Source organism: Aquarana catesbeiana, linkage group LG04, assembly GCF_042186555.1.
Source record: "Aquarana catesbeiana isolate 2022-GZ linkage group LG04, ASM4218655v1, whole genome shotgun sequence".
NCBI classification, from domain to species: domain Eukaryota; kingdom Metazoa; phylum Chordata; class Amphibia; order Anura; family Ranidae; genus Aquarana; species Aquarana catesbeiana.
Window position 1 is genome coordinate 562,041,586 of NC_133327.1, and position 22,281 is coordinate 562,063,866.

The 22,281-nt window shown below is 40.0% G+C and overlaps 1 protein-coding gene across 2 annotated transcripts in view; it reads left to right on the forward strand.

Annotated features, from left to right (window-relative positions):
- The window catches only part of FAM120B (family with sequence similarity 120 member B), a 248,490-nt gene that overhangs the window by 220,069 nt on the left and 6,140 nt on the right, over positions 1 to 22,281 (forward strand). For both annotated transcript variants that reach the window (XM_073628010.1, XM_073628009.1), the window contains exons 9-12: positions 6,890 to 7,024; positions 9,066 to 9,173; positions 9,297 to 9,368; positions 10,418 to 10,472. In XM_073628010.1, coding sequence (XP_073484111.1) covers positions 6,890 to 7,024; positions 9,066 to 9,173; positions 9,297 to 9,368; positions 10,418 to 10,472 — 370 coding nt within the window. The remainder of the gene's footprint in view (positions 1 to 6,889; positions 7,025 to 9,065; positions 9,174 to 9,296; positions 9,369 to 10,417; positions 10,473 to 22,281) is intronic.

Below are 22,281 nucleotides of genomic sequence, written 5' to 3' on the forward strand. Positions count from 1 at the left end.
TATTTTTTTTGCTCAGCATTATGCCCACCCGGGTGTGTTTGGCGAGTTATTTCCCACACGTATGCTGCCATGGATCCTGTCAGGAAAACAGAAAATTTATATCAAATACTTACCGTAATTTTCCTTTCCTGATAGGCTCCATGGCAGCAGGAGTCCCTCCCAATGCTTGGAGTAGACTAGTTACGAAACACGGCTAGGAGCTCACAGCTGAAATTTATAGGGAGATGTCCTATTGGGTAGTTATGGAGGCGGGGTCAACCCACACGTATGCTGCCATGGAGCCTATCAGGAAAGGAAAATTACGGTATTTGATATAAATTTTCAGTTTTTCCTAGTTTCTGTTATAAAATTTTGCAAATAAATAATTTTTCTTCTGCACTGATGTGCGCTGATGAGGCTGCACTGTACCTGTTCCAAAATGAAATTTTAATAATTTTTTGGAGACAGTGCTTTCTTTTGGTGATATTTAATCACCACTGGGGTTTTTATTTTTTGGCAAATAAACAAAAAAAGACCGAAAATTTGGAAAAGAAAAAAAAAACATTTTCTTAGTTATAAAATTTTGCAAATAAGTAATTTTTCTTTTTAACTGATGGCTGCTGATTAAGCTGCACTGATGGGCATTGATGGGCACTGATAACCTGCACTGATTGGCACTGTTGGACACTGATGAGGAGGCACTGATGTGCTATGATAGGCTGCACTGATGATCAGTGCCCTGATTATCAGTGTAAATGCTGTACTCACTGTGCCTTATCAGATCGGCTCCCCTTTCCTCACACGCTGTCTGTGTGTGAGGAAACTAGAGCCGATCACAGGACAGAATGTTTACATGTGACCAGCTGTGATTGGACACAGCTGATCACATGGTAAAGGGCTGCTGTGATTGGCCCTTTACCCCGATCTGTGATCTGCTGTGTCCAAGGGACTCAGCGATCACAAACAGTTCCTGATGCGTGTGCCAGGTAAGCGGATTCTCGGGACGATGTCCAGGAATGACCTCCCAGAATTGGAGAGTCACGTTGTAGCCGTATATCAGCTATAATGCGGTGGGCAAGTGGTTAAAGCTGGTCACAGACCCTGAAGCAGCATTGCTCAACCTTTTTACCCCAGGAGAACCCCTAAAATATGTTTCAGGTCTAGGAGAACTCTTACCAAAACCAATTATTTGGAGTCAATAGCAAAAAGGCCTCTTACATTGCATTGGTGGTCAGTTGGAAGAATGCAACTCTTAGATCTGTTTCACACGGGTTTCAGCCTGTACAAGAGAAGTGTGAACAGCAAGCTTTGAAAAAGCAGTTGCAGAGCTTTCAGCAAGTTTTGTTGAAGCTTTTAAAGTATCATCGAACTCCAGTTTGTAAATGTTGAACACAGATCCTAATTTTAGTGCTGATTGCCACTTTAACCTCTTCCCGCCCGCGCCTTAGCCAAAAGCTGGCTACAGCGCGGGCTTCCAGTTCTGGGAGGACGTCCATGGGCTTCCTCCCAGAACCACGCCTCCCGTGTGCTCTGTGATCATTGTGTCCTTTGTCCAATCACAGCAGCCCTTTACCATGTGATCAGCAGTGTCCAATCATAGCTGGATTTGCCGGTTATCAACAGTCATTTCCTCCCACGCTGCATGTGTGTGAGGAAAGGAGAGCCGTTAACTGGCAATACTGTCAGTACATTGTTTACGCTGATAATCAGGGCATTGATGCTCAGTGCCCTGATTATCAGTGCAGCCCAATCAGTGAGGCCTGTTATTGCCTATCAGTTCTGTCTCTTCACTGCAGCTTATCAGTGCCCATCAGTGCAGCCTCATCAGCGCACATCAGTGAAGAAGAAAGATTATATATTTGCAAACATTTTTAACAGAAACTATGAAAAACTTTTTTTTGTTTTTTTTTACTTCATTTGTTTAGCAAAAAACAAAAAAGCCATAGGTGATTAAATACCAAAAGAAAAATGATAAAAATGTAATTTGGATACAGTGTTGCATGACTCCGTAATTGTCATTGTCGACCACACTGAAAGGTGAAAGTGCCTGGTATTGAGATGGTTAAGCAAGCTGCTAGCAGGCTTCAACAAGCTTCAGGTAGTGCTGAGGACTGCTAACATCTTGTTTAAACACTTGAAGACCAGGCCTTTTTCTGACACTTCTCACATCTGTATTTTTTTTGCTCGAAAATTACCCACAAACATTATATATTTTTTTTTGAAGAGGCCCTAGAGAATAAAATGGTGGATGTTGCAATTTTTTATGTCACACGGTATTTGTGCAGCGGTTTTTCAACATTTTTGGGGGGAAAGAAGACACTTTAAAAAAATTTGAATGCACAAAAACTAAATGGATACCAAACATATCAGGCTTTAAAATTGCACATGCCTGTGGAACAGCGACCAACAGCATAAATTATATTATACAAAGACGACGCTTTAAACGTCTTTACAAGTTACCATTTTAAATGTACACAGGAGATCTGGTGCTACAATTGTTGCTCTCGATCTGATGTTTGTGGTGATACCTTACATGTGTGGTGTGATCGCTGTTTATGTACGATGCAGAACCAACACATGTGTTCACCATTGATTGAGTGCGAGTATGGGGGGCAGTGGTGCTTAAAATATATATATATATATATATATATATATATATATATTTATTTATTTTTTATCACTTTTATTGTTATCACAAGGAATGTAAACATCCCTTGTGATAGCAATAGGCAGTGACAGGTCCTCTTTACTGAGACATCTGGGATCTTTTAGATCCCAGATGTCTCCATTGCCCTTAAAAGCTTCAGATCATAAAAAAGATCAGTATCATCCAATGGTTCTTTCAAACCAGTATTGGTTTGTTTACAACCAGCGAAACCGAAAGCGATGAAATACTCGTTGCTTCTGGTTTCATAGACCATAGAGATGATCGGGGCTGTTCCAGTGCCTGATCAGCTCTATGGTCAGCTGGCGGAACCGCCAGCTGCAACCCTGGGTTCCCTGGCTCCCACCACTTGTAAAAGCTAGGATTGCTTTTGCTAGAAAGTGCTCCACCAGCTCTAAAAAAAAAAATACTGGGATAATGCCTGCGGCTGCTGTATAACCACTGAAAGTCGGGCGACATACAGGTACGTTGCCCGGCAGAAGTAGGCATCATCCCAGTATAACCACTGAAAGTCGGGTGGCGTACCGATAAGTGGTATTCAGCTCTTCCTTTAGGGTCTGTGTTCAGCTGAATGGTACTTTAAAGCTTCAATAAAGTCTGCTGAAAGCTCTGGAAGTGTTTTGTCAAAGCTTGCTGTTCACACTGCTCTTATACAAGCTGAAGCTGTGTGAACGAGGCCTCACAGACAGTTAAAACGATAATTGGTGTCATGCTGCTGGCTCTGCCAAGTGGTGTGGGCCCTAGACCCTATTGGCTCAGAAACAGCACCTCCCTCTGCACCCTCCTAGTTAGGGCTGTGTCTGGAGGGTGATTTTGCCATCAGGGCAACACTTCTCCAGCAACAAAATTACAAAATTAATTTGGGTTATCAGTAGTCAACCTATTGCCCTCTGAAAAGCTGCAGAGAAAATTGAGTACTGTCCGTGATACTTTTTTTATTTTCACTAACATACAATTTTTCAGGACAAGCTTTCGGGGTATGTCCCCTTCTTCAAGGTCCAAGCAGTACTGATTCACAAATTTTTAAGCAGAATGTTAAAGAAGAAGAAGAAAAAAAAAAAAAGAGAGAACCAAACACATACAAATCGATGGTAATAAAGATAGCAGCAGAGTTGGTGAGATAAGACAGAGGGAGAGCTATAGAATGCAGGGGGGGGATACTAATCACAGAGGGGTCGTAAAACTTTAGCATAATGTGTAAGGAAACCAATATCTAAATTTAGGCCATTATTTTTTGTGTCAAAAAGAAGTATCATTCTTAGTTCAAACGTTTTCCTTTCCTGGATAGTTCTGAAATTCCCTTTAAGAACTAAAACATTGAGGTCTAATCAAATACTACAGCTACAATCAAATCAAGTATGATGAAAAGCTGCATAAAGTGAATCACAGTAACAATACACCAGTTCATTTAGAAACAGAACAACTTAATAAGATAATGTAAGCTACTGGTGTAGTGTCACCAGTGACTTCAGTGCCCGTGTGACCTGGTCCATTGTAGACATGGCCTGGCTCAGAATTTGGCCAGAAAGAGATGACTGGAAGTGCCAAGACATTCAGTGGGCAGTTTTGAGCAAAGATGTTGAAATCTTTTCGGTCTTACTATTGCATAGAAACACCCGGTATTTGTTTCTCTAATGCTTTTTGTTGAGGTGACACGCATAGAATGTTGCTGAGCCATTAGTTAAGTTTATAGAGGTACATATCACTTACATCAATAGCATGGCTGTGTTGGTGATGAGTGAAGAGTTCAGTTTTATTCATAGAATCCCAGAGTGATTTATAAGCACATCCAGATCACTTCCCTTCTTGTGTTCTATGACAAGCTCTCTATGAATTTGCCTTTTTCTTGTCGACACAGATTTGGTTTAAACACATACTGTGATAAATATACCTGCTTGTTCTTTGCTTCTAGCATTGTTGTACCTTAATCCTCGCAGCATTCACTGCAATTATAATAAAAAATATAGATACTTTAAGGAGAGGACCTAATCATTCTGCTGCGTGGGCACATGATAAAACCTGATATTTCAGCATTATTATTTTATTATTATTATGTATAAAGGCAAATTACTTTGTATCCAGTTTTATTGAAGCAACAGGAGAGAATTGTGAAATAAAAGCCTTCTTAACAAAAAATTCTACCTTGAAAATAGAACTATGGGCAAAAGCAAAAATGACATTCTTGAGGAAGTCTGTCACCAGCATTAGCGCAAGGCTCAACACCCTTTCACAATTTAATGTTACAGTACATGACCTAATATCAACTATTTCTATATGTACTGTATATCAGTTAGTTCACACCTACATGTTATACTAATGGTAATGTGTGTGGCCACTGGTATGTTGAAGGAATTTATAGAACAACATAATATAATATAGTAGCACAAGTTTAGAAATTGAAGTGTGAACTAGTGATAGAGGACAATCAAACAATGGAGCATCGGAGTGAAGAACTATTACTGTGTGTCAAAAGAGTCTCGATACAAGGACCTCTACCCTATCCTTGGCAAAATGATCTATTAACTACAGCAAAAATTTTATATAATATAATGAATAATGGTTGGGGGGGAGTCGTCGGTATCAGTAAACTCAATCCAAAACATCCATAAAAAAATTGACTTTGACTGCCAACCCCAAAATCTACAATATATATTAATAAAAATTGATATGACACAGAGGAAAGCCTAAAATCACATTTTAATAATATATTCCTTAAAATACCAAAAACTAAAAATCTTTGGCCAAGAATATAGACATACATAAGCCCTTGTTGCCTGTCAGTGTACAATCATAAGTATATTATAACTGAAAAGCTGAAAAAATGGAATATAGCCCACTTGTATTGTATCCATATATCCACAAGAGCATCAAAGCCAATATAGCAAGTAGGCTTGTGCAACCCGTTTCATAACGAATCGAAATTCCGCGGAATTTTGCATCTTTTGGACATTCGGATGCATCCGAATGTCCAAAAAAAAAATACCGAATTGCAACTAATACGAAAGAAATTATAGCGGATATAACGAATGAATTCAACATGATTCGGTAATTCGTTAAAGATCTAATGAAACAAAAGGTCAACTCAAAGTAAATCTTACAGTCCAATCAGCTGATTCATTTTGTGCTGGAGGTTGGATTACTGGCAAAGTGCATTCCTGAGAACTGAGTGAGAAGGGTGTTGTATTGTATTTGAGCAGAGGAGAAGAGATATTGTCATTGTGTGTGTTAAAAGATTCAATAAACAAATGACTTTACAAACTACGAATCATTATCACGAATATATATACATAAATATCGAATTTCAACGAATACGAACGAAATTATAGCGCATATAACGAATTAATTCAACATGATTCGAGATTCAGTATAATGAATATCGACACTCTACAGAAATAACGAATTATCCGAAAACGTATTAATGTAACATAACGAATATAACAGAACGAAATTATGTATTTTACGAATGACAACGAATCGAAACTAAATGAAATTTTCCGTTGTGCACAAGTCTAATAGCAAGTCGATATTGTTATATTGGCTTTGATTTGCTTATGGATACAAGTGGGCTATATACCATACTTATGATTGGACACTGACAGGCAACATGGGCTTATCTATATCTGTGTATGTTTGTGTATATTCTTGGCCAAAGATTTTTAATTTTTGTTATTTTAAGGAATATATTATCAAAATGTGATTTTAGGCTTTCCTCTAAGTGTGTGTATCAATTTTTAAATATATTGTAGATTTTGGGGTTGGCAGTCAAAGTCAGTTTTTTTTTATGAATATTTACAATAGAATCAAAGTCAATCAAAAAAGGAGTACCTAGATGATTCATTTTTGGTAGAGGAATGAACTGTTGGTGTAGTTCAGCCAAAACCTGATTGCTACTATGATAAACAATTGGTGGGGTGTAATCAAAGATTGATTACTGATATGATTACTTATTGATGTGTCCATCATAAATGGAGTACCAGTGTGCTAAACTATTAGGGTTGGTTCACACCAGATGCAGTCCAGTGCAATTTTAATCTGCATCAAAAATGCACACAGTGTTTTCCATGTATTCCAATGGCCCTAGTTCACAGCAGTGTGTTCCAGTGGAGTCAACTAAAGTAGAACATGCTGTACTTGTTTCTGTATAGAACACATCTGGAATGGAACCAAATGCATCAAAAACGTACCATGCGGATCAATCCTAAAATTAGGAGTATAACCTATTATGCCTATGTTTTTTCTCTACAGTAAGGTCCAGTTCTGGGAGTTCCGGTAGCTCGTTTAGCAGACATCAGCAATCTGAATACAATCCTCAGCATGAATATCATTCTGAAAGACACCAACAACAGTGGAATGTTCAAAGGCAGCAAAAAAATAACAGAGGTATGCTTGTAAACATATTGTGATAAATAGTATAGGTGTTTTCCACAATAAATAAAATCACAATACTGTCACAAAATTCAGTCTACATTAATTTAAAAAAGGCAACATTGATGTACATTTTCCCAAGTCATTGATCTATCCATGTAAACCACCTACTTCAGTCATTCAGGAATTTGTCCCAACAAAATTGACATTGCTTTCAGGCTCATAAGAATGTCACTAGAGTCAGTCAAACTAATCAAATAAAGCACAAAATTATACATTTCAATGACTTTTGACATTTAAAGTGATTATATTAGTACTAGTTAGTTTCCCGTTATTTCCTGTTAATCAAACACAGGGTTGAGATGAAAGAAACATTTTATCTATGATCATCATGTCTGATGGGTTGTTTTGAAGACTACATTTTTAGGTTTTACATTTGTCATCACATACCTGTAACTAGAGTACATGACTATGAGGGCAAAGAACTTATGAGACTCATATACTGTATGTAATGTGTGCTAGCAGGAATTTTCCTACTGCCTATAGCAACGAGAATCAGAATCCCCATTTCATATTGAAGTGGAACTGACCTAAAGAAGTAAAGATTTGTTGTGTATTATAGGGGACATTTAGAATTAATTATGTCTCAGTATCCTCAAAAATATGTATTTTGTCCTAAATTCTTCTTGAAAATAGCAGTGCACCTCCTGGTATTGTGAGAGTGCCTAGGTCTAGGTCTGTGCCTATAGCCTCATAGCTGTATATCTCCACTATGATCTAAGGCATTGCTGCCTCTGGCTGCAAGTCTCAGAATATTTGGAGTAAGAATCGAAGAATTGGTGATATCTGCTGTTTTTCTTTTTTTCTTTCATGGTAATGCTAGGTACACACAGGAATTTCAGGCTGAACAAAAAAAAACTGAGAGGTCGCCATAATAACTAAGCGATGTTAGTGCGGTGATCTCCCTCGCTGAGCTATTGCATTCTAACAGGGGGAATGCTCCCCCCCCCCGCCCTCCAGAACATACTGATCAGCACTCGCAGACATTGGCTGCAAGTGCTGATTCAATGCTGGTTTTCCAGCGTGCCCGTTCGATAAAAGCCGGTCGTTAGACCGACTTATGTCGGACAGGCTGGTGTACACACAGGCCAAATGTTGACCGGTTTCTGTTGAACTAGCTGATACTGGCTGAAAATTCGTCCTGCGTATATCGACCTTACATTGGTAATGGGGAAAAAAATCAGCTGCAGGGAGACCATAGACAATATTGGTGCCTAGTCATTTGTCCTCTGCCTGCCTTTTTTTGGGCACAGCTTTCCGAGTTCAGTTCTTCTTTAAAGCCAGGACAGCAAGATGTGATAGCTGGAAGCTGATTGGTTGCTGTGGCCCTTAAGATTTTTTGTTCAATATACTTTTCATACATCATCAAATAGGAGGCACTCTGTCTTACTTGCATGCAAGCAGTACATGTTAGCAGGATGTGCCATTAGAGCACACATTGATACATAATATTACCAGTCCTTTCCTCTTTCAGTGAGTGTTATTTGCATGTCTAGTGTAACTCAATAGATTGTAGCAGTAATGATAATTGCACAAATGGCAAAAACAGCTATAAATTCTACATATATGATCTTTGGCAAACCTTTGTATTTAAAATATCACTAAATGAGCACTTGTATTTTGGTATAAAGCTCTGTTAATGCTTATCACATGAAGAACATATTAATAGCTTAAAGGATTTGCTCTCCTTTTCAGAAAAAATGAAAAGGTGAACTAACATCATACACCTTCCCTGCCCCATCCCCCATCCCTCCTGTACTTACCTCCATGAGTGATGAGTTGTCAGCGCCCACGCAGCTGGTGCAGCGAACTGGGGATGTGAAATCCCCACTCCTCTCCCTCTTTTTCTGAAATGCTTCTGGGATGGAAGCCCGTCCTGAGGAAGATGAGCTTGTGCCTCGTAAAAACCTAAAAATCACCTTTCAAACCCTGCAAGTGGGTTCACTGTATATAAATAAATGTCATTAATAGCTTGTACTGTATCCTTTTTTGTCAGGAGGATTTGGTAACACTTTCTCAAGAGAAAATCAGTTTCATCAGCATGCCGGTTCCAATGAACAAAGAGACTGGAGTAATTTTTCCAGACCACAAACAAGCCACCAAGGTAGATCAGTGAGATACCTTCTCAGAAATAAATACTGTCCAATGACATATGTTGTGAAAACAATACAATTTTAATGCTAATCCAGGTATTCCCAAGACAACTCATTTGTTTAATTTTACTTAGGACCACGTGCAGACTTTGAAGACACAGAAGGTCCTTACCAAGGAAATTATGAATATGGCAGACGTAACACAGGTAGAGGTTCATGAACTCCAACGTTGTTTATTATTCCCATAAAAAGGACGATGATCACCTGTGATAAATGAGGTCGCAGGTTGCATTTCAAGGACTCTTCTTTAGCTAACCCACAATAATTATTGGCTGTGTATAAGCTGTGAATAAGTGGGTCTTTTCAATAGAGCAGCTTTTATCAATTTTCTAACCCCAGAGGAATTAATAAAATAATTTTCAGGTATCGGGGAACTCCTGCTGAAACAAATTATTTGTGAGTCAGTGGAAAAATGTCCCTTACATTGGTAATCAGTGAGCAAAATTCCCCCATTAGAGTGGTAGTCAGAATGTCGCTGGTTCTTCCAGATAGGAGGTCAATAAGTCACACATCGAGGAAGACACACAGCTCTGACACTCTCCTCATGGAAGCAATAGCCGTCAAGAATATAGTCCTTAAATTAAATGGAACAAAGAGAATGTGGAAATTGCATCAAATGGAGGAACATCTAGAAGAACCATAGGGTTCCTCGAATGGTTCAGAATGGCTGCCTTAGAGGATAATGGCGAATGTGAAGCAGATCTACCCACAGCAGTTGAATCCTTTACAGAAGAACCATTACTGGCAGCAGTAAACACCAGTTCATATTCCAGGTGCAGAGAGGTACTTACTCATTGCTAGGCAGACAGCCGGCAGCTGCCTATTTTCAAACATTTCTTTTTTTATTAAGGGCTTATGAACATGGATGTATTTGTAGGCATTTGGCATACAGCATAAAATACACCCGTATATGTGGTGCCTGGGAGTTTTAGATTTTTAGTTTTAGATTTGGGTGGTGAAAGGTTTTACCGTTACCTATAGCACTCTGTGTGGTGGGGTGGGTTGCAGCGCACCCCAAAGCATATACCATATGTTGGGTTGTGTTGTGTTAAATTAAAAGCTGCAGGTCTAGTTTTTGTTCAGTTGCGGTGCACTGACAGCCCGTTTATTTAATCGCAATGCAAAGGCAGTTGATGTTTAGTGGTATCTTGTCATAATTTATTTTCTTTAGTTTATTCCATAATTTATTTATCAGGACAAAGACCATGGCATGGAAGCAAAAGAGGAAGAGGACACCAGTTTTCTAATCAGTACGTGAAACTGTGTGTATATAAATATATCTATATAGTATGTTTTTTTTAAATAGTTATTGTTGACTATAAGTGCTGTCATAAGCTGCATTTATACTTTGCTCTCTGTTAGTATTTCTGTGCAGCAACTCATTAAAATACTTGAGCTTGATGTTCCTGTCATTTTCATTGTTGTGAGATATCTTGACAACTGACAAGTCTATAGGAAGGTGACAGCATTACAGAATTGTAACTACCGGGTAGTAGCAGCTGCGGAGAGAAACTTGGGTATCCGGTGATATCTTACATTCCAGATCTTCTCAGTTTCCCTTCATATAATATTGCTAGGCAACAAGGAAGAGTTTCTCTCCCTTACTACTCTTATAATTAATGAATGACAACAGTCAAACTCAAAATACATACAAAATAACTTGCCTACAGTGTAGATCAAAGAAACACTGGCATAGCTTGTCATGAGTAAAGAAATATTACATGTATTGTTTACCGGGGAACTATTGTAGTTTTGGTTGCAGGCACATTCTTCAGCCAAATCAATAGTATTTGGCATCTGAATGTCAGTATTGTGAAATCTTGATGCAGGAGAGGTAGCTTTCAAAACAGATAGTTGTAAAGCTCAATAAGAGAGGTGCAATCTTGCAGGGGTAATTTGTGTTATGAAAACATGACATTAATACTTTAGACTGGCATTAACACTAGAAGGGGTGCTTACAATGATCAGCTTTTATTTATTTATGGAAAACCTTTATCCTAAAAAGGAAAAAAAACGGTTTGCTTTAACTGATCATAAAGTATTAGCTGGAGTTTGGCTTCAATTTTTAGCATATTTAAATTTGCTAATACATCTTAACACTGCCCCCCCCCCCCCCAGACTGACAATGCTGCTGTCTGTTGTACCCCCTGTGTTCATTCATCCAGAGTGGGGCACGCTAATATAGGAGGTATGTTGCTGGCCAAATCACCAGGTGAAAACAGAGGGGAAAAAGCCTAAAAAAAAAAGGAAAACGAATTCAACCATCATATCTAAAGAATGGTAATTTGCAATACATTATATGTAGCGCTTACCCATGCAGGAGCCGCTGGTGATGGTGGGTCCTCTGATGGATCCAGCCATTTTTGTCCCCTTGTAACATAGTTCTTTAGCTGTTGATCCTGGCAGTAGATGTTATTTTTCCACTTCCTGAAGGAGATTGACAATGCTGTTCATTCTGGAGTAAAATTACATGCCAACATTGTCACCCTGTGTATAGGGTAGTCTTAGAAGAACATTTATTTTTAAATGGACATTAAGTAAAGAAAGATAATAAGATACTTGTTGATATTGTTGTTGCAAAGTGAAGACACAGCAAAAATTGGTTCGACGGCAATCCACTCCACATAGCAACATAAAGTACATATCCTGTATGTGTGTCTGTGTTTTAGGGAAAATTGTTTTTCTTACATACTGTCATTTTCCTTTCCTGGATCCTCCTCATGTCAGCCTACCATGGGTCAGCCCTGCCCCCCTGACCCTGCAGGACAACCTCTTAACTAGCCTATAAGGTGCTATAAACTGGCTGTGTCCCACAGTCAGTTTTCAAAAATGTCCCACCTCGCAACAGAAACTGGGTGGGGAATCCCCAGCTGACATGCGGAGGATCCAGGAAAGGTAAATAACGGTAAGGAAAACAATTTTCCCTATTCCTGGGCCTCCTCATGTTAGCCTACCATGGGATGTAACAAGCAATGCCCATCAAGAAGGGAGGGAAACCACTGCGAAAGGAAAAGGGCTACCGAAAAACCTGAATGCTGCTAAACAATTTAATGACTGACAACCGCCGCAATGACCGTAAAACCAAAAACCTCTGTGGCCCACATTTACCCTGTAGTGGCGAATAAAAGTATTAGGGAAAGACAAAAAGGATGTCCGGCTTACGGAAATTCTTAGTTCGTTCCAAGTAGGCCGCCAGAGAAACAACTAGGTCTAACTTCTTCCATTCATCCTCTGAACCATCTTCCGGAAAGGCTGGATGGATGGACTCCTGATTCATATGAAAAGAGGTAGAAACTTTAAAAAGGAAGTTTGGCACCGGTCTTAGCACAATTCTGTCTTGAAGCACCAAGCAGTACAGCTCTTTAGATGAGAAGACATACAGCTCTGACACTCTCCTCATGGAAGCAATAACTGTCAAGAATATAGTCCTTAGAGTTAGATGGAACAAAGAGCATGTGGAAATTGGATCAAACTGAGGAAGCGACAAAGCTTTCAAGACAAAGGATAAATCCCACTTAGGGAAAAAAGACCTTACTGGTGGTCTGATCTTCATAGCTGCTTTTAGGAAGCGAACAACTAACAGATCGAAGGCCCACCTCTTGTTTGACATGGCCGATAGAGCCGAGACTTGGACTCTTAATGAATTGTAAGCTAAGCCGCATTCCAGACCCCTTTGCAGGAACTCTAAAATATTGGATACTGTAGGCAACATGGGGTTCCAGTTCTTCTCTGCCGAGACACGCCAGAAGGCCTTCCTAACTCGATAGTAGGTAAAGTTGGTCGATTTCTTTTGGGCCTGGAATAAAGTGCCCACTATACAGTCAGATAAATAAAACTGGCACAGAGATCTCCTTTCAGTTTCCATGCCATTCATTTTATTCTGCCGGGGTTTGGATGAAACACCACATTCTGAACCAGGAGATCCTGACATGAAGGTAGTGGAATCGGCTGACAGAACCTAATGCTCCACACTGAAGGAAACCACAGTCTTCTGGGCCAAAAGGGGAGGATCACTATAGCAGAAACCGTTTGGGGCTGAATCTTGAGTAGTACTTTGAGAATTAATGGAGTCTGAGGAGATTTGTAAACTGGCTCGACAGCGATCCACTCCACATAGCAACATAAAGTATATAAGTTTTATGCAGGTGTGGAAAAATGCTCTAAATTAGGAATGCTTTCAGAAATTGAAGTGCTAATAGTTTATTTTATTAATTAACAAAATGGAACGTAAATGAACTGAAAAGAAATCCAAATCCACCCTTTGCCTTCCAAAGAGGATCAGTTCTTCTAGGTACACTTGCACAGTTTTTGAAGGAACTTGACAGGTAATTGGTCATTGAGAACCAACCACAGACCTTCTTTAGATGTAGGCTGCCTAAAATCCTTTTGTCTCTTCATGTAATCCCAAACATACTTGATGATGTTGAGTTTAGGGCTCTGTGGGGGCCAAACCATCACTTCCAGGACTCTTTGTTCTTCTTTATGCTGAAGATAATTCTTAATGGCATTGGCTGTATGTTTGGGGTCATTGACCTTCTGTAGAATAAATTTGGGGCCAACCACACTGATGGTATGGCACTATGGAGATGTATCTGCCTGTATTTCACAGCATTAATGACACCATCGATTGGGCAACATTGAGGACCATAGATGCAGTGGTTGGCCAAGGAAACGCATGCAGCAGATGAAAGACATATATTTTTGAGAGCATTCTTACTTTACAGCATTTCTTAACACCTGTCTAAATCTTTTTCACAGTAATATATACAGTGTCAGGTCATCTGAGTCCAGGTGACAGATGCACTCCGTAGGAGTCAGGAGTGCACCACTAAGGTAGTGAACCCTAGGACTGACTGCTGCGGATTGAACTCAGGGAGGTTCAAGAAACAGGTCTACTGGAACACCAACACAGATCCCACTGGGGAGCTAGAGCATAGATTCCCTAGGGCGCGGAGGTTCACCAGAGCCTCTAGTGGTGAGGATGGACTGCGCTGCAGTCTGGCTCCAGGTCACGGCCCCCAGGGTCTCACAGCTCACGCTCATGGTAGACTACAGGAGAAAGAGGAAGGAAACAGCAGGCTGGAACAACAAGGATAGTAAAGGGATAAGCCAAAGGTCGGGGCGACTAGCAGACAAGGATAAACATAGAACACGCCAAAGGTCAGGGTCACAAGCAGACAGGGATAATCGAGAACAGGAAAGATCGGTAACTGGAATCAGACGTAGGAGACACAGCAAGTTGCACACAAAAGCTAAACACACAATGGTTGATCAGTAAGGTTGGCTTGCAATGCACAGGTTAATATAGTGTTCCTAATTAGAGGCTGAGGTGTAGCTATGCTGAGGGAAGATTATATAAGCAGTCAGGTGAGGGTGGCTGGCCTCTAAAGGTGAATACGTGGAGGAGAGGTAAGCTGACAGACCAAGCTTACTGCATAACCATGAGATACAGTATATATATATATCAATGGTTGTCAACCAGTGAACTAAAGGGGGCCTCAAATACGGCCTCTGACATCACCAAAGACCACACATAATGTTCAGTTTATTAAGTGCTTGAGAGGACTGTCAGAAACTGAAGACCTAACAGAGCAAATGATGGTCAGAGAGTGTGAACATGCTACCTTTTAGGCTGGGGATATGCTACAGAAGACAATACGAACTCTCTGTTACTCTATCCAAAATGAAAAAAGGTTTTGCCTTTAGTTCTACTTTAACCACTTGCCGACCAACCGCCGCAGTAGCATTGCGGCAGAATGGCACATCTGGACGAAACGAATGTCATATAATGTCACTTCGTCCTGTGGCCACTAGGGGCGCGTGCGCGCCCCCTACTTGCCCATGGAGCCGATGCGAGTGCCCGGCGGTCGCAATCACCGCCAGGCTCCCGCGATCGGTCGAGGCACACAGAGAACAATCACGCAGTTTCTGGTTCTCTGAGGGGAGAAGTGACAGATCGTCTGTTCATACAGAGTATGAACAGCGATTTATCTCTTCCCCTACACAGTCCACTCCCCCTTCAGTTAGAACACACACTAGGGAACACAATTAACCCCTTGATCGCCCCCTAGTGCTAACCCCTTCCCTGCCAGTGATATTTTTTCAGTAATCAATGCATTTTTATAGCACTGATCCCTGTAAAAATGCCAATGGTCCCAAAAATGTGTCAAAATTGTCCGACGTATCCGCCATAATGTCGCAGTCCCAATAAAAATTGCAGATCACCACCATTACTAGTAAAAAAAAATTAATAATAATAATGCCATAAAACTATCCCCTATTTTGTAAACGCTATAACATTTGCGCAAACCAATCAATATACGCTTATTGTGATTTTTTTTTACCAAAAATATGTAGAAGAATACATATCAGCCTAAACTGAGGGAAAAAATATTTTTTTTATATATTTTTGGGGGATATTTATTATAGCAAAAAGTAAAAAATATTGCGATTTTTCAAAATTGTTGCTCTTTTTTTGTTTATAGCGCAAAAAATAAAAAAACGCAGAGGTGATCAAATACCACCAAAAGAAAGCTCTATTTGTGAGAAAAAAGGACGTCAATTTTGTTTGGGTGCAAGCGGTTAAGGATAATGGTAGATGAAGTCTAATTATCCAACCTAACACGCTGGGATCTATTGGACAAAAAATCCCTAATCCACAGACATAAAATATCTTATTTTATTCTTTTCCAAGTTTGCTCAGAGCTGAAAGTCAAATTAGAAGAAACCCTGCAGTAAGATTTTTTATTTTTTTATTTTTTTGAACAAGTATAATGCAAATATTGCTCTTTTTCTTTTTTTTTTTTTTTTTTTTGTTGATGAATAAAAGATCAATCCACTCCCTCAGACAGTTTGAGAAAGGTATTTTGTTTTAATTTGCACAAAGTTTCCAGCATCAAAAAGCAATATACCATTCTTTCACAATTATATGCCATATAAATGGGATTACCATTCTGTTCCGTTAATGGGATTACCATTCTGGTATTACCATTGTATTATTCTGTTCCTCCTCCATCATATTTTATTCTAGAGTATACTGGTGTATGTTTCAGCCTATAATATACAGTTACTTATACACTATATTACCAAAAGTATTGGGACGCCTGCCTTTACACGCACATGAACTTTAATGGCAACCGAGTCTTAGTCCGTAGGGTTCAATATTGCGTTGGCCCACCCTTTACAGCTATAACAGCTTCAACTCTTTTGGGAAGGCTTTCCACAAGGTTTAGGAGTGTTTCTATGGGAATGTTTGACCATTCTTCCAGAAGCACATTTCTGAGGTCAGGCACTGGTATGGACGTGAAGGCCTGGCTCGTAGTGTCCACTCTAATTCATCCATCGGTTTGAGGTCAGGACTCTATGCAGGCCAGTAATATAAGTGGCTCAGGCCATGGTAGCATTGACAATTGGGTAAGGTCCTGCAATAAAATAGGTAGAGGGGCTTACTCAAATTTTTAGCCGGCCATAGATGGATCAAAATTTGGCCAGTTAAGCAGGAACTGGCTGATTTTAGATACATCTATGCTCAAGCTTGTTGTACAGAAGTTGATCTCTCAGTAAACTTCTGTACAACCAGCCTGTCTGTTTTTTTCCTGCTCAATCAGTGTCGCCATCTATAACTGGCAGCAGCGATGAGTGTATTCTGATGCTGGGGAATTTTCCCAACTGTCACCATACAATAGCTCCATGGGAGGGATTCCCCCATCATTGATGAGGGGATTAAATATGTATAAAACATTTTCAATCCACTGGTTGAATGAAAAAAATGCATCATCTATGGCTTCTTTTTCTCTGTTGCCAAACAAAAAAAAAACTGTTGTTACATAGTTACATAGTAGGTGAAGTTGAAAGGTTTTGTGGTATGAAGTGCATGTTTAATGACTGCCAATGGCTGGGTACACCCAGTACCTTCTCCACTTTATTTCTCGCTCTTGTTCCACAACAGCTGCTAAAGCAGTAACAGAGACAATTCAATATAGACGGAATTAATTAATTAACATCTTTGGACTCTAAGAGCCCATTCACACTGAGCGTTTTGTAGCTTGAAGCCTCAAGCTACAAAACGCTTGAGGGAAAAAAATCCATTATTCTCTATGGAGATGGTTCACATCTCCACTGCAAGTCACCTGAAGCCCTACGCCTGAAGCTCAAACAAGTTCTGGACCCTCTTTTGTCGTGCGAATCGGGCAGATTTGGGCATTTTTGGAGCAGGAAGCAGATGACAAAATCTAACAACATAGCAACAAATGATAATTTTTCCTATTGGCTAATAAAAAAAATGCCAAAGCTCAAAAACGCCGGACAACGCTGCATGGAAACGCACAAATATGCCCGAATAAACGAGCGACAAAAAATGGCCAGAAGAAACACTCAAAAATGCTACGTTCAGGTGTGAATGCAGCCTTAATGATGATGTTCTCAACATAGAAATTGGTAGGAAGTATTCTCTATTCATAGCAGTACAAAGGAAAAATTGCAATGGTTTACTGTTTAATGGAGCAAATTCTTTTACTCTAAATTGATACAGTGAACTTGCATGCTAAAGCAGGATATCAACACATGATGAAACACAATTATTATGTGTATTGATGCACACTCATAGTTGTGAATTAGCCCTCACTTACCAGGAATGAGGTGTTAGATGTATTACCTACATCATTAATCTCAGATAGAGGCAAACCAATCCAAACAGCCTTAATCTACCAGGTGTTTGTCATTTCAGGAAAGGCAAAGGATAAATTCCTCATGCTCAGATTGTTGCCTGAAATGCTTTGTATACACTGATACCTTTTCCCACCTTTTCTGCATGTGATAAATCACAGAAGTTTGTTCCAAATATAATCTCTTAGGTGTTGAATGTCCCCTTTACATTAGACCCTTTACTCCTTCTATTAGGACTAGCAGAAAAAGTTGTTACATTAACATTGAATATACCCTGCCTTCTATTTACTTCTTTTAGTCATTCTTTCCATTTTTTCTTATTTGTGCTACCCCAAATTCCCAGTCCCTGGCAGCCCACTTTAATCAAGGACCGGTATGCTCCAATCAGAAGTGAGCATGAGTGTTCCTCAGTAGATGTGACTGCATGGGGTGTGTTGGACTGCTAGAGACAGACCACTGTTCTTACACAAAGGCAGCGGTCCACATCTCTAGCAAGCTGCCAGGTTTGGGGTAGCAATATTAGGCAATAAATAAAGGAAATACTATTAAAAAAAAAACTATCTATGCTCCTTGACCTTACATCTAAACTGTTAAAGCTTAGACTACAATTGAGCTTTAGCCCCCGGTCACACCTGTGTGACTTGTCATGCGATTTGACAGTTTCGCACCCTATTGTCCACATTGGAAACAGTCAAATCAGTGCGACTCCATCGGAGTTGTACTGATTTTGAAAGTAGTTTGTGCACTACTTTGTGCAAGTTCAGGTGCGAATTGCATAGACATCTGTGCATGAAGTCTCACAGATGTCTTCCAAGTCACACCTGAAGCAGCACTACAATGCTACTTTGAAATCATGCTATTTCAAGTGAAGTAGCATGATTTCAGTGTCGCGATCGGTGTGCCCGGTGTGTAAGGTCTTATACACACTGCACGTTTGTTCAGTTACTCCGAGGGGTGTCTGGCGTTTTGTTTTCCTGCCTCTAAATGCCCCTGCATGTTAGCCTATGTGTCCATGCACACATAAGCTTTTAGAGGAGTTTAGAAGCAGAGTCGTTTAGAGGCAGGAAAAAAATCCACTGGTAACAAGTATAGGCGCAACAACTCAGGAGTCATACATTTCCCAATGCAAGTCTGTGGTAAAATAAATGTTCTATAATAGAACTAACAAGTCCATATGGCATACGCAGGCTAAATAGTCTATGTAGTGGTGCTAGAGGAAGTTGAAAAACCGTCCAAAAGATGCAAACAAGACTGCCATCAAAATAGAACAGAAACCATATTCCAAGGGCTGTAAAGGAAACACAAGTGGAAAGGCGCCTCTGGGTGCAGTAGTTTGAACAAACGGTTTTAATCTCATAATAAATACACTCACATTTGGATGGAAGTGACAGGCATGGTATACAATAGTCAGGATGACGCTCCCAAGTTCTGTGCCAAAAACATCCTTGCTGATAGCAGCTGAGGGCAGTGGCTCTTCCGACAGATGGATTAGCCGGCTCTGGAAGGCGGCCTCAGAGCGAGGCTGGAACCATCCAATCTGCAGGATGATGCAGCTGGCTCAGACGGGTGACCTCATCAAACATGGATGCGTTTCGTGAGCGTGCGCACTTGGATGTGTTTACAAGTCGCGCTCCTCCACCATGGACATCTTATGCAACTGGCAACCAATCTGCAGGATATACACAGCACAGGGGCCCCTCTGGAATGCAGCATGTGCTGTGTATATCCTGCAGATTGGTTGCTTCAAGCCTCGCTCTGAGGCCACCTTGCGGAGCCAGCTAATCCACCTGTCGGAAGAGCCACTGCCCTCGGCTGCTATCAGCAAGGATGTTTTTGGCACAGAACTTGGGAGCGTCATCCTAACTAATGTATACCATGCCTGTCACTTCCATCCAAATGTGAGTGTATTTATTATGAGATTAAAACCATTTGTTCAAACTACTGCACCCAGAGGCGCCTTTCCGTGTTTTCTTTTAAAAAAATCCACTGCCAGCGTGTCCAGGAGCAGCAGAGTTTTGGCAGAAAAAACGATTAACGTTTCGAAGCGCGTCCAAACGAACGTTAACACTAGGTACGTTTAGCACTTAATTCATTTGAATGGCCAGGAAGAATAATTATTCTGGCCAATAAAATTAACGCCCAAATGCTTGATGCCTGTAAATGCACCTAAACGCGTTAACACTTTTACAAGTGCCAGGCGTTTTTCTGCCAAAATGCTGCTGCCAGGAGGAAAGGCATCTAGGAGGGTTGGCAAAATATCCTATGTGCATAGGACCTTTGAAATAAACTTTTCAGTAACTTTACAAGTCTGCATTATTAATACAAAGGGGAGATCCATACCTGACTGCTGCAGGGCCATGCCGCTCATCCAGCACTTCAAAATCAGACTGTTCATCCTGTTACTGGCCACTATTTGTTGGTAGATCCAGAAATTCAGAAATCCGAGTTTATATTGTCCCTTTTCCCCATAAAACATGCCTCTACCAAGCTTTCATAATAAGCATAGAAATCTGCTCAATAGGGAGCTGGGGGCAGAGCTGACTTTTACAGGAAATTTCAAACTTTGCATATAAAATCAGCAGCCTATATCCATGGATTGATTTCTCATGCACTTTCATCATATGCTCTGTTTTAATTTCCCACTTTTGTGACAGATTTGCTGAAAACATAAGTCATTGATTGCTCTTTTCAGTAATCACATGTAGTTTTTGACTTGAGGATCTCTTCAAAGCTGAACTCCAGTTAGCAGTAAAATACCATTTTTAATGTAACACTCCAGATAGCAAGGTTTATTAGCTTGTTTAATCAAGGGTAGGTCACTGTTAGACCTGTCTGTCTTTTTTCCGCTCATCTGATCTCAGCTTGTCCAACATCATTGCTTACAATGCATGACCAGCAGTCCTGCATTGTACAAGAAGGACACCAAGGGCTGGCCACATATCAAAAGCAAGGAATAAGATAAGTATTCCTCTACTCTACAACCCGCCTAAGACTAAACAAGCTATTAAACTTTACTATCCGGTGGGGATATATTTATGCTGACTGGAGTTACACCGTTTATTTGCCTCATTATATTCCTGTGTACTTATGTGAGGCTTTGTAATGAATATTTTCAGCTTTGACTTAGCAGAGCAACTGTGCTGTGTAAATATGGGAATCCAATTTCATATAGACTTTACCCAGCACTTCATCTAAAAAAGAAATCACCTTTACTTTGGAGCTTGCCATATGTCACAGTGACTAGCACAAATGTTTAGCTGGAGAGGAGTGAAATTCAGCTCCTATTCATTTGTCTAGTAACCTGCAGAAGTATTTATTTAAACTCAAGCTAGATTTCCATAGAGCAGCTTGGAAGCCTGTTATGTCTGTGGACTACTCTTATCAAAGGACAACTGGCTATAACAAATCCAATCCAGAATATTTTAGTACTGTCCATGGCAAAATTAATTACCAGTGTTTTATGTTATACCGTTTTATTATACAATTGTATAATATATTAATAATGCATGAACATAATATACTGGGTGCAGTTTAAACATTACTTGCTCTGTTCATCTGTATACCTACAACATACAGTATGGTTACCTTTGCATTTACATACTAGAGTCTGATGGTTGTTTTTCGGTTTCTTTGTTGAATGTGTACCTAAACCCAAAACAAAAGTAATGTGGTGGCTGTATTCATTTTCTTTTTATTCTATTTTTACATGGCAAACCTGCAAAGACACACTGACTGTCCTTGGCTGGCTCTGCTCACTCCTCCACTGTATCTGTGGAGGAAGCCATGGATGTCACACAGACTGGACTTCCAACACGTTTGCCTTTTTTTTATCTCCATTACATGGGTGGGGGGGTTTGATGGGACTAGCAGTATTCACAAGAAAGATGAGATTTTTGTGCTTTTAATTCATCAAACAGAAAGTGAAAAGGACACTGTGTTTCTGGCAAGATCAACATACATTTTATATATTTGCTAAAGATGTTTTACGTCTGAGAAATAAAAACTTTTGCAGCCACTACATCTAAGGACCGGTAAGCTGCAATATATCCAATTTTTTGTTCATGGGTTTAGGTATACTTTAAATGCTAAAAAGAAAAGGCATGAAGCTCAAGTATTTGTTTTTGTCTTGTAGGCCAACGTAAATTGTTTCTTGAGCAATGAATACAGGGTAGGATGAAAGAAAGTGATAGAAAATGTGAATGTTTGATTAGTTTGTTGGGGGGTTGTAGGTCTGGAGGAAGGGGTATGAGTATAATGCCCCAAGACTTGTTGATGGGGAGGTTGGAAAGCAGTGTCATGGCCATTTGGATTAATTTTTTAGTAGAGCAGTTATTTTTTAGAGCTAAAGCTGGCCATAGATGGGTCGAAATTCAGGTGGTTCAGCAGGGACTGGCC